The 12,647-nt window shown below is 44.6% G+C and overlaps 1 protein-coding gene across 5 annotated transcripts in view; it reads right to left on the bottom strand.

The window, feature by feature from the left end:
- The window catches only part of SEMA3D (semaphorin 3D), a 119,115-nt gene that overhangs the window by 62,606 nt on the left and 43,862 nt on the right, over positions 1-12,647 (bottom strand). For all 5 annotated transcript variants that reach the window (XM_081957239.1, XM_081957242.1, XM_081957240.1 and 2 more), the window contains exon 3: positions 5,666-5,826. In XM_081957239.1, coding sequence (XP_081813365.1) covers positions 5,666-5,826 — 161 coding nt within the window. The remainder of the gene's footprint in view (positions 1-5,665; positions 5,827-12,647) is intronic.

The following is a 12,647-nucleotide window of genomic DNA, read 5'->3' as shown; positions in this document are numbered from 1 at the left end:
AAAAAACACTTTAAAAAAAAACAAAACTCCTGATTGCATTAAAAATGCCTCCTGGAGAAGCATCCATTAGTTGGGTGTACTATCTATATCTCAAAACATATATAATTGTGGGTAAATAAAATGCCTGAAAACCTTTAAAAAATAACATTTTGTCTTCCATTTCTTCAATGTCCTCCTTCCATTCCTCACCCAACTGATCACTCGGATTATTATTATTTTCCCTTCCTTTTTTATTTTGAGTTTTATTTCCTTTATTGGGTGCTTTCATTTAAAGCTTCGTTTTTGAGGAAGGCGAAGTCTAAGCATGCTGTTCACCCATTACATTCGCATTTAGATTTTATACCTGCATAAAAACATGCCTTGATGATTAACAACCGTAAAGATAAAAAACTCTAAGAATAAACTTTGAGATCTGTTATTGACATTCACTTATAACAGTACTTATTTGTAAATGTATACAGCTTTAGGGTGCAATCCCTATTAAGGCTGACTCAGTGTGAATGGGGTTTGCACCCTACGCATTTACATTTTTGTTGTCCCCAGAAAAACTGGGCCAAGTTTATAACTGTCTTTCAATGACATGAATTTTAAATGTTGGCTTTGATTTAAACTGCATCGTTTTATTATTATAATTTATGTTCTTTTTTTAATTGCTGCAACTACCTTCAAAGCTGGTGTAAACTAAAAGGCAAGGCATAATTCTGGAGAGAGGGAGAGAGAGAGAAGTTTGGAAGAATAGATTGGATCCTCAGTTGGTTCAGCCTTTAGAAACTAAGTCAACTACGTCATCAATCCCTTTTTGAAATTGTTGAAAGCACATCAGACAGAAGCGGCTTAAGGCTGGTTCTCTCTTGTTCTCAATGGCAGGACAGGGAATAACAAACTTTTGGGAGACAGATTCTGATTGACTATTTTTTTTGGGGGGGGGGGAGACACAGCCTTTCTAATTGTATGGCCAGTTCAGAAGGAGGGTAGCTTTCCTTACCAAGGAAGGAAACTAGATGGCCATTAAGCAGACTTAACAACTCAACAACTCCTTCCCATTCTGTGACTGTAGGAGACGAAGCTGTGGCTCCTTCCACTCACGTTTCACTGCACGTGGCCTTTGACACCGGGATCAATACGTAGCTGAGCCCTCCTGGTGACCCATGGCCACTGATAAGCTTTTCCTCTGGGGGACTCCCCTGCAGGAGGAACAGGGTCCTCCAGATGGAAGGGGAAACACCAGGCGTCCCATAAATCTGGAGCTAATGAGCCACACGTGATGGGAGCAGGGAATATTTCCATGGGGCTGATTTACGAGTCCTTTTCAAAAGCGAAGCGGAGAAAGTGAAGGATGGCTCAGATTGTTCCTGTTATGTTAAAAAAATATAGTCGCTGCTTTGATACTGAGATTGCAACTCAACTTAGAAGGGAGAAGGCAACTCACAATATGTAGAGTGACATGTTTTCCACACGGAAAACGGGTAGCTGGCCTAGTGATGGATTTACCACTGTCCACTTGGGTGGAATGAAAATGTCAGATGGCTAAGGAAGAGGAGAATGGAAATCAGATATGGGGAGGGGGGTTGTTTGGCTTCAAAAAGCAAAGCATGACTCAGAGAGCAGGCGTGACTCTCCCTCCTTGGTGCTGAGATTCTCCAGCCATCTGTACAGGGGCTGAAATGTGATTGAAAAATGATGTTATTCTCTCACTTGTATGGCTCACTTGTCTTTATTCCTTTAGGCAGGGAATTTCCAGGGGAACAGCCTTTTTTTCCAGGACCAATTCTAAGCCATGTTAGTCTATGACATCCAGAAATGAGAAGGCACCTGGCCAGTACTTTTACTGACTGACAAATGTTATTAAGAGGCATTAAGAGATTCAGCTCTTAATGTTCAGCTCACCAAAGGGTTTACTAAGAGTTCAGCTCACCAAAGGGTTTACTAAACCCTTTCAGTAAAATTGCTGGTTAGAAAAGGTTAGTAGTCAGCAAAATTGCTAGTTACTCAGATTCCCCCTGAATCTTCATAAGAGGTTTTCACGGCTCATGAACAATTCCAATGGAAAACATTGCACTGAATATTTCTATTTATTTATTTTTTAGGTTTACATGGCCAGCCATATTTCAAAAGTGACCCTGGGTAGTGTACAACAATCGAGTAAAACAAATATATAAAAGCATTCACTATAAAAATATCAAGGATCATTATTGACAGTGAAATGGGCAAATCACAAACAGCAGAGAGTGAATAGCGCTCAGACTTACATCCCACTTTCCAGTGCTTTCACAGCTCTCTCTAAGCGGTTTGCAGGGTCAGCCTCTTGCCCCCAACCAGCTGGGTCCTCGTTTTACCCACCTCGGAAGGACGGAAGGCTGAGTCAACCTTGAGCCGGTCAGGATCAAACTGCTGGCAGTGGGGCAGAATTTGCCTGAAATACTGCACTTTAACCCCTGTGCCACCAGGGCTCCGAATTGTCCATTGAGCCATGGAGCTGTTTTAGGTTGCCCTGGGGCCCCAGGCCCAGGTGACAAAGCCTGCTCTTGAGTGGCTTCCTGGACATTGAGAAGGATGAAGCTAACCTCACTTCAGGTCCCACAAGGCAGAGAAAGTCCAATGCATCCACAGCCTTTAGCCTTCTCCAAGCCAGCTGGCTCGAAATAAGAGAGCTCCATCTATTTATCTCTTTGCCCAGATGTACGTCAACTACCTCTGGCCTTCACAGGCCTTTCGTGTTGGCAGCTTGTCAACATTTTGTTGTTCTTCGATAGCAACACATTGTAGCAAAAGCAGGGTGAACGTCCATGTCAACTCCGCTGTGTCTGTGTGCTGAATCCCTATTTACATTCCCAAGTAACAAAACATCTTTAAAAACATGCAACAAACACGTCAAGATAAATAAATATTTTAAATGAGTCTTCCACGCTGTGTTTAGGGAGGACTTTTACCAAATTATCCTCTCTCATTGTGGTGAAATCCCTGAGTTGGAGAGTCGTATTATGGACAAAGAGGAGACTGTGAAGAATCTATGGGGGGCACATTGTTCTAACAAGATATGTGTCCTGATGCTCAGAAGAGGCCATTAAAGCTCCAAGTCCCAGCATTGCATCATTTAGCTGGGCTTCTCCGGGGAATCCCGCAGGCTGACTGGTTCCTTTCGGAGAGCATCTATTTTCTGGAGATTTATAAGGTACAACAGCATTTATTCATGGGGGAATGTATGCAGACGCTTTCCTAACTAATAAAAAAAATGACCGTATTTATTCCATGGTGCCAAATCTCCCCCTAGAGCCCTCCGTTTTCTCCTGCCATGTTAAAGGCCAGACATTTTCCTCTTTTCTTGCTCTGCACTCGTCCTTCCTCCTATCGCTGCAGGAAAAGCACTTCGCACAGCCTTTTAATTCAGGATGTTTCCCTCTAGGGTTTACCCCTCCGGGGGGGGGGGGGGATTTTGTCCGATGACGCAATTTCAAGGCACGCGAAGGGCCGGATTCTCCCAAAGGATGCAGTTTCCTCACCTACAGGAAGCTCTGAAGCGACTAGGTGGCCTCTAGCCAACACAAACCTGACTGGACGAACATAGCACAACACAAACGTTGCATTCCAACACTCATCTGCTACCAGGAAGCATCTTTCGAGCCTGGCGCCTCTCACGTGGCCTTGACAGACATAAAAATTGTAGTTGGAGGGACAAAATAGAAAAGAGATATTGATGGGAGGGGGGAGTGTCTCATCCTAGAAGCATAAATCCATACAGAGATATTTTAAGAGGCAGGCTGGTTGTCAAAAGACCACAGCATCTCCCTGAGACCACTATTTAGGGAGAATAATTCAGAACAGGAGCTCACCTTTAAAATAGGCTGCCGTTAGCGCTAGTGGCTGCCGATGGAGGTCAGGGAGAAACGTATCAGAAACAGACCGGCCCAGCTGTAAACAGAGGCCCATGGGGCAGCCTGACTAACCACATCCAAGGGAAAGCAGGACCTACGGAAGAGAAGGCCGCAAACCTTTTGGCAGTCTGAAAATCCCCAGAAAGAACGATGGTGTGTCCTGCTCAACTTGCGTTGAACTATGAAGCAGATAATAGCTAGGTTTAACCTTCAGTGTTTCAACTGGAGTAGAGAGTCTCCATAGGATAAACCAAGATTCTCTAACCAGGCGTTCTTCAGATGGATTGGGAACTACAATTCTTGAGAGGTGCATTTCCATCACATCTTGAGGTCCAGCCTGGAAGTTCTAGGAGAAGAAGGCTGGCATGTATCTCGCAGCACCTGTCTCAGGTGGTTCCAGTCCACCCAGACTGAATTGAAAGAGCCACGCTATCTTCATGGTATGAACTGCTTCCTTGAAGTGGACCTACTTCACTTCATTACAGTCTAATGCTTGTTTCCCAACTTTGTCAACTTTAAGATAAGTGGATTTCTCAACTCCCAGAATTCCTCAGCTAGCAGGGCTGGCTCTAATGTCTGAAGAGAAGAGTCACTGATGATGTTGCCTACTTGGGTAATGAAATGTCTGCAAGCAAAGAACCAGGCACAGAGGACAGCAAGGACTCCATAGTCCAATGTCTCCATGATTTTGCCTTCTTGGACCATTTTTCAGAGATTCTTTCCCTCTGCTGCAAGAGGGAAAGGCTGAGCTGCCATCCAATGGAACTGTGACAAAAGATGGCAAACAACATGTTCGCTGAGAACTGCACCCTCATGAATCATAAGAGCCCGTCAGAAGCAGACCAAGAAAGAAAGGATTGTGCTCCAAAATGTGTAACTGCATCTTCAATGAGTTTTTTTTTTTGGAAAGTCTAATCCAAGGGTGATTTGAGCGCATACATTTTCCCTCTTTGAAATACCCAATTTGGAATAGCCAGCAAAAATTTAAAAAAGCCCTCGTGTTTTTCTTCTTAAATGTTCTTCCATGAAATCTCAAACGCGTATCTGATTATAGTCAAGTCACTTTGGATTATGCCCAATGCCTATTCAGATTTTATAGGAAGGAGTTATCACCGCTCAGCCCTTCTGCTTCCCATCTAACATCCTTGGAGCTCCTGACAGCAAAGCCAAAGCCATTTTCACCCAAACAAATAAAGACGGTGGCAATAAACGCTCAGTTGGGCCTTCAGCATCTCCGCGCATATGCGCTTCTCTGCTGTTCTTTAAAAAAACATCCGAGCAAAGAACCAGTTCCAGAAAGGAACTAGAATCAGTTCTGGAAGAAAAGAAGAAGCAAGCTAAATCAAACGTGAGGCCTTCCTCCCCCATTAACGCTAAGGGCCCCAGGGTGTCTCCGGTGACTTCTAACAATAGGAACCGTCCTTTCCCTTGGAGGGAAGTGAAATATGAGTCCTTCTGCCTGAAGACTGACCCTGTTTGCATGGAGCTGTCATAATACCCGGGGAAAGGCAGAGAAAGATGTTACAACTGTTTACTTTCTAGCTCCGTCGAGGGCAAACGTCCAGCTGATATTTATGCTATTATATTGCTCTCCTTCTCCGCGGGGTCCGCAGGCTGACAAACTCAGTTTATTAAAAGCAAGCTACGTAACCCTGGGTGCTTAGATTATTAAACCCACAGGATGGCTCAGGACGGGTGATCCGATATTTCCACAAAATCAGGGGGAGGAAGCAGATCGATTAAGAGGCAGACCGGTTGATTCTGTAAATACGGGCGCACAATGATCGACTGACCTTCTTTCCATTTTTGTTTAAGTCGACCAAGCTGAGCAGAAATATGTGGTCCTTGGCGCCAAGCAGGAGATGACCCCTTTCTTCATCCAGGAGCAAAGTCCGAAAATCCAGCCCTTCCGCCGAGCCCAGGAACGGGATGCAGCTGTTCGAAAGCAGCAAGTCTGTGAGGGAACGAAGAAAATCCTTGGAACCGAGAATGTATAAAGACGGATCCCTTGTGTCTTCTATAAATACAGGCACCCAGCAGGATCTTGGTTAAGATAACCCAGTTGAGTTAGCAAAGATCTCTTGCTAGAGGACACAGGGCAGAGGAAGGCTAGCACAGCAGTTGCTGATCCCCCCCCCCCAATAAGCTCCACATTTATCAAAACTGAGATTATGTCACCTCTATAAGCATTTTGAACTTTCCAGCTTTGGAAAAAAATGTCCACAGATCTGGTACAAAATACGTAACTTTCCACTTTCAGGCTACTGAAGTCTTTGGCTAGATAGTCATTTTGGCTATCAAGGTAGAACTGCCACCACTTTGAACCAAAAGAGAACCAAACCGTGGACTTGAGACTACAGGAAACCTCTAGGCCCAGGGGTCTCAAACTCACAACCCGCAGACTGGATGCGTCTCTTGATTTGCAAAAGGGGGGGGGGCATTTTTGCCTTCCCCCTGCCCTGCTGAAGCCTGCAGAGTGTTTCCGGGGGCCGGGGAAGAAGACAAAAAACTTTTGTCTACGTTTGCAGGTTCTCCCTTAGCTCCGGTGAGGCTGGAGAGCCCCCCCCTTCCGATCAAAATTTTTCACCATTTCGGTGGGCATGGCTTGGTGAGGGAGTCATGTGACTGAGTGTGCTTGAGTGATGCCAAGTTAGCCACACCCACTCAGTCACACGCCCCCATCTAGCCACACCCACCAAACTGGTAATAAAAAAAAATTGAGACCCCTGATCTGAAGCCCTCCAGCTTAGAAGCCCCCTCGAGGCAGAGAGCAGCGGTTATTGCCCTATTTATTTGGCCTCCCGGTTTTCGCTAAAGCTGCAGTCATTAGCCCCTTTGACTGAAGCCAAACAGCATCGATTCCAAGGGCTTGAGACTTCTCCCAAAAGAGAAAATCATGCACTGTGTTGCCTGACATGTGGGAAGCCCTGCGCATTGGATAAATAAATACATTTCCTTGAAATGCCCCCCTATTCTCTGTCCCAGGACTAGCTTAGCCATCAATGTAATCGCGAAAGGCACAAGGCAGCCCCATTAGGGCTTGGAAGGCATAATTGTACGCAGTATTTTCAAATAGGGTTTGACGGGAGGCACAGCTGCACAAACAGGCCTTTTAAAAATATTGTGGCTCTTATAATTATTATTACCGAGATGATGAAACTCTCTTTTGTGCCTTCAAATTGTTGGTGACAGAACAATAAGCCCCCTTCCCAGAATGTAGCCAGTCCAAATAATGAGCTTATAAACATTGTGAATGAAAATGTGTCCAAAGTGAAACAGTTGTCATTACAAGGCGACCTTCGGCTGGGAGTTTGCACAGGTTCCCGTCTTAGAAACCGGCTTATCTTACTTCTGCTACTGCCAAGCAAAGCAAAGTCATCTTGTTACTCAAGCAGTTAAAAATGTACTTTTTTAAAAAAAGAAGAAGAAGAGAAAAAAGAACATGGAAATTGTCTACATGCTTAGCTGTTGATCTGAGGCATGGAGAAGGCCCCCCCCACTGTTTCCCCCGATCTTAAAATAAAAGTGAAGAACTGTTTCTACTTACAGCCGTTTATTAACGTCACGAACGCTAAGCATTGTGGGGAGAAAGGCAGTTTAGATAACTTCATGTCCCTTAAAGTGGATATAAAGTGTTAAGTGTTGTTGAGCATGTGTGGCTGGGGAATTCTGGGGGATTAATTTATTTATTCATTCATTTGTGAAGGTATTTATTTGTTTATTGAATTTATTTGCCATCCATCTTGTAGCAAATGACTCAGTGGAAGCAGAGAGGAAGCCCCAAACGCCTTAAAGCGGCTGAGGTTGGGAAAGTCTGATCTGCATTCACACAAAGGTGGGTCAACTGCCACCACTTTCTTTTTGACGGTGTGGCTGCAGGTGGCCCAAATGCTCCAGTGAGTAAAGCACCTGATCAGGACCACGTTCAACTCTACTCCAAATCACAGGAAGCTCACCGGAAGAAGATTCTTAAGCCACTCCCGATTCCTCAGGCCAACCCACCCCTCAGAACAACTGAACAACAGAGTTGGAAAGGACCTTGGAGGTCTTCTAGTCCATCCCCCTGCTCAGGCAGGAAGCCCTCTACCCCCATGTCAGACAAATGGTCGCCCAATCTCCTTCTAAAAACCTCCATTGTTGGAGCACTCATAACTTCTGGAGGAAAGTTTTTCCCACTGGTTAATTTTTCTCATTTGTCAGGATATTCCTCCTTATTTCTAGGTTGCTTCACTCCTTGATTGGTTTCCATCCGTTGCTTCTTGTCCTCCCTCCACAGAGTTGGTGTTGGGATAAAATGAAGGGAGACTACGTCCAATCTGTCTTGAGCTTCTGGAAGGCAGGCAGGAGAGAGAGAGACTGAACAAATAAAAGGAAGAAAGACACTCGTTTAGAGGACTTACACCCTCCTTCCATTCTTCTGCAAAGCTTCCACTGGTGATTGGATAGAGATCCACTCCAATCTCCCAAGCAAAGTAGCTTTGCGATGTAAAGAAAAGCTCTTCCTTCCCGGATCAGAGCAACTGGGTGCCTTTGCTACCTAGAAATACCTAGAACCAAGGAGAAATGTCCTGACAGTGAGGACAATTAACCAGTGGAACAGCTGGCCACCAGAACTTATAGCTACTCCAACACTGGTTTTTAAGAAGAGAATGGACAACTATTTGTCTGAAATAATACAGGGCCTCCCACTTGAGGATGGGGTGGACTAGAAGATCTCCAAGGTCCCTTCCAGCTCTGTTATTCTTCTGCGATTGTTCCTCTGGTCCTTCTGCAGCACAGGGCAGAAAGCATGTGCCTGTACAAACCCTGGCTCGTATGATATACGTCTGACCCTCAGCGCATGGTGCCAAGGCTGACTGTGTGGCCATCGATGCTCTGGAGAAAGATGGGCCTTGTGTGGGTCTGCTGCATGGAGAGGACAGAGGAGTTGATTGAAAGACGAGTTCATTCCAAAAGACAGCAGGCCTTGTCAGAGGCGAGTGCCAAGAAACAGTCACTGGGAGCCTCCCCCACTTGGGTCTCCTCCGAGCGTCCCAAGGACAGGAGGGAAGGAGCAGCCCAAGAGCCAAACGCCACCACAGGACCCCCAACTGTGCAAAAGAACAAAGGAAGCAGAAAATGGCTAAATGCCCCCCCCCATTTGGTCTTAAGTGGGCAGCGATCAGTCAGGGATCTGATTCCGCCTCTGCTACAGGCATGAAATCCTCCCGGTTCGGCTCAGTTCGGGCGATAGGGACGGTTGTCGATGGCTCTGAGAACCGGTAGTAAAACAAAAAAAGCTTCCAAGGATTGTGCGGCTCAGCTGTGGGCCAGGCGATCGTAGGAAGCTTTTCCCCCGCCTTTTAAAGCATTTTTTACCTTCCAGTTTGGGCGAATAGGCAGGAAAAAATGCTTTGAAAAGTCGGGGAGGAAGCTTTCAATGATCTCCCAGCTCACAGCTGATCCACACACTCCTCGGAAGCTTTTTTTTCCTCCCTTTTAAAGCACTTTTCCTGCCTATTCAGCTGAACCGGCAGGGGGGAAAAATGCTTTAAAAAGTGAAAAAAAGTTGGCCACACCCACCCAGTCACATGACCCACCACCAAGCCACGCCCACAGAAGCAGTGGCAAAAAAAAAATTTGATTTCACCACTGCTTTGTTATCTCTCTTAACTGGAAATGAGGCAAACGGGCTTTAATTCGTAACAGTCAATCTCTGCTCCCCATCTTTTACAACTCTGTTAGATTTCTAGCTTCATTGCTAAAGCGATCAGCACGTTGAGCCCTTGGGGAAAATACCCAAAATTAATTGGAATGGAAGCTCTGGGGCTATCAAAGAAGAAAGGAAACCTTTTATGTCCCTGGCAAATCCCATTGAGTGCTGCCTGTTGGGAAGAGCGTTGGCATTCCTCACAGGCCAATCTTAGAGATTACAGTATGATTTACCCCTATGCCTGCATAATTCATAATCTCTTTCACTTATACATTTGTTTTAAAGGACAAGCCTGGATTTTCTGAAAACTGATGGCCTTACAATTCATCAGCTGCCAGAAAAGAACGGCAGAGATGCTAAAAAGATACTGTGAGTCGGGATAATTATATTTGAAGCTGGGCTCTTAACTAATTTTATGAATCAATCCAGAAAGGAAGGAGACTTCACCATGTTAAGGAGAAGCTAATCTGGAGGGAAATAGAAGAAAGAGATCATGACGGAGTTAAGCCAACATCTGAATGTGACTGCACATTTGCCTCCCCGTCTGAAGGGTGCGCTTGAGTCTTGATGGCATCCAAGAGCCACATTCCACAAATTGACCTTGATTTAATGTCATCTTGAACTAAACACACTCAAAACTGTAGAAATGATAGTAGATTTTAGGAGAAACCCTCTTATACGACCAACTTTCGCAATACTAGACAACACAGTATCAGCAGTAGAGACCTTCAAGTTCTAGGTTCTGTCATATCTCAAGACTTAAAATGGACACCTAACATCCAAAACGTCATCAAAGAAGCACAACGAAGAACGTTCTTTCTGCACCAACTCAGGAAGCTCAAAACTGCCCAAAAGCTGCTGATTCAGTTCCACAGAGGAATGATTGAGTCTGTCCTCTGAACCTCCATAACTGTCTGGTTTGGCTCTGCAACCCAACAAGACAGACACTGACTTCAGAGGATAATCAGAACTGCAGAAAAAACAATGGCTCCCCATCTGCCTTCCATTGAGGACCTGCACACTGCACGAGTCAAAAAGTGGAAAATATTTACAGACCCCTCACATCCTGGACATAAATTGTTTCAACTCCTACCCTCAAAACAATGCTATAGAGCATTGCACTCCAGAACAACTAGGCACAAGGACAGTTTTCCCCCCATGCCATCCCTCTGCTTAGCAACCAATTCCCTAAAATCAGCCTGGGCTTTGAGGCATTACTTTTGCCCTCCTGGCTGTATTGAACCTGTACCTCCAATGGGTCTCCAAGGTGGCACTTAGAAAGTCCACTCCTTCTCAGGGAAACAGAGCAAATACATAAGTCTGAAGTACAGCCAGCTAGTATCCCAGGCCAGGGTATATATTTGTTTTTCTGTAATTGGACTTTTGACTAATCAGCTGGATTGAAAGTTGCCACTGGCCGCTGCCATCTTGTTACAGAATCCAACTTTCCACCTTATCCTTCTGTTTTTTTTATTTCTCGGTTCTCCCTTTCAGTCGGACAGGAAATTCCATGTATATCATATCATATGATACAAGTTGCTTCCTGGCCATCCTTGCCAAGTTGTCCAGGAAAGCAGTGGGTCAAGTGGAGCCAGGCATTCCTGGTGAAAGGAAAGACAGCGGTGGGGAGAAGAAGGAGAGAAGGCACCCTGTCTCCACCGCCTCCCTCTCTTTCTCCCTCCTATCTCATCTCCTGGGACTCAGCCAAGTCCCCTGGGGAATTACGGTGCCGTATCTTTTGGAGAAATATTGGCTTCCCTGTCCCTCCCTCCCGCTTCCAACGGAGACCCTCTTGTGATTCCCAAAAAGCAAAAACTGGGCAAGTTCATAACTGTTTACACTGTCACGAAACTGAGAGGGGTCAGTTCTGAAAGGTTATTCTTAGTTCAGCTGCTGCATAAGCCACCCTGATGTCACTGTGGGAAGGCTGGGCTGCAGGACGGTGGAAGGGATAATTAACAGAGAGGAAATGCAGAAGACTGTTAGAAACATGGCCATCCATATTTAGCATCTAAAACCGGGAGAAAAAGCATCACAAAATGTACTTATTATCCACTTAGGCTGAGTCCCTCTGGCATCACTTCTCCAAGCTTATAACTGGGACTTTCTTCCAGCCTCTGGAAGTTGTGTTGGTGGAGACATGTTTCACCAAAACTTTTGACTTTCTTCAGAACAATTCAGTTCTCTCAACTGAGTGGGGGGAATGCTTCTTTGACTAGGAAGACTGCAGATTCACCCCACCACATGAAGACCAGCAGTGGGTAATCATGTTGGCTGAAAACTGGAAAATGCTTTATTAATTCAGCCACGGGCCTCACTGGAGAACTTCAGGAATGCATCAGGGCTGCATCCCATTCTCCAAAGAAAGCCCCTCTCTTAAGGTCTCCTTATTCAGTGCCAAAAGCATAAAGGGACTTCAAGAATTTGAGATCCTTTCATGCCACCCACAAGGAAAGGTCTCATATCATTTCCTATGTTTGTAGCTTTTATATTAAACCACTTTTATGCAATATTCTAAGTTATTTTCTTAGCAGCGTTGATTTTTAATGATGTTTTATTGTGACATTATCAGCGAAGGACTCCTAAAACCAGTTTCACAAATCTTCAATTCTATTGCCAGATATTTCTACTCAACCTAAACAAAACCAAATAAAGGTTTGTTTTGAAAAGTTTTGTTTGGCCAAGTAAATTCCATTTTCAGAAAGTCTGATGACACTTGTGTTGCTTGCTTTTATTTAATAAGATAAATTATCTCGTACATATCCTGAAAAATACCATAGGAAACTGGCTGCCAGAACAAACACCACGAATCCCAACCATATTGGATCTAATGGCACTTGTTCTATGCCATATTTTACTCAATAAAACTTTGGTTGTTGACCAGCATAAAGTATAAAAATAACATTTACACAGCTACAAATAAATCCACTAGGAGATGTGAAGAGGCTGGCTCTAGAATTGCCAAGAGCTGGACACAACTGAACGGATAACATCATCATCAAATAAATCTGTAAGTGTAAAATGTGTAAATTAATATAAATTGATTGAACTAACCTAATTTAAAATTACTAGCCTTACCCAGA

This window comes from Natrix helvetica, assembly GCF_964273705.1.
Source record: "Natrix helvetica genome assembly, chromosome: 6".
NCBI classification, from domain to species: Eukaryota; Metazoa; Chordata; class Lepidosauria; order Squamata; family Natricidae; genus Natrix; species Natrix helvetica.
The sequence above is the reverse complement of the archived record's forward strand: the minus strand, read 5'-3'. Positions and strand labels throughout refer to the sequence as shown.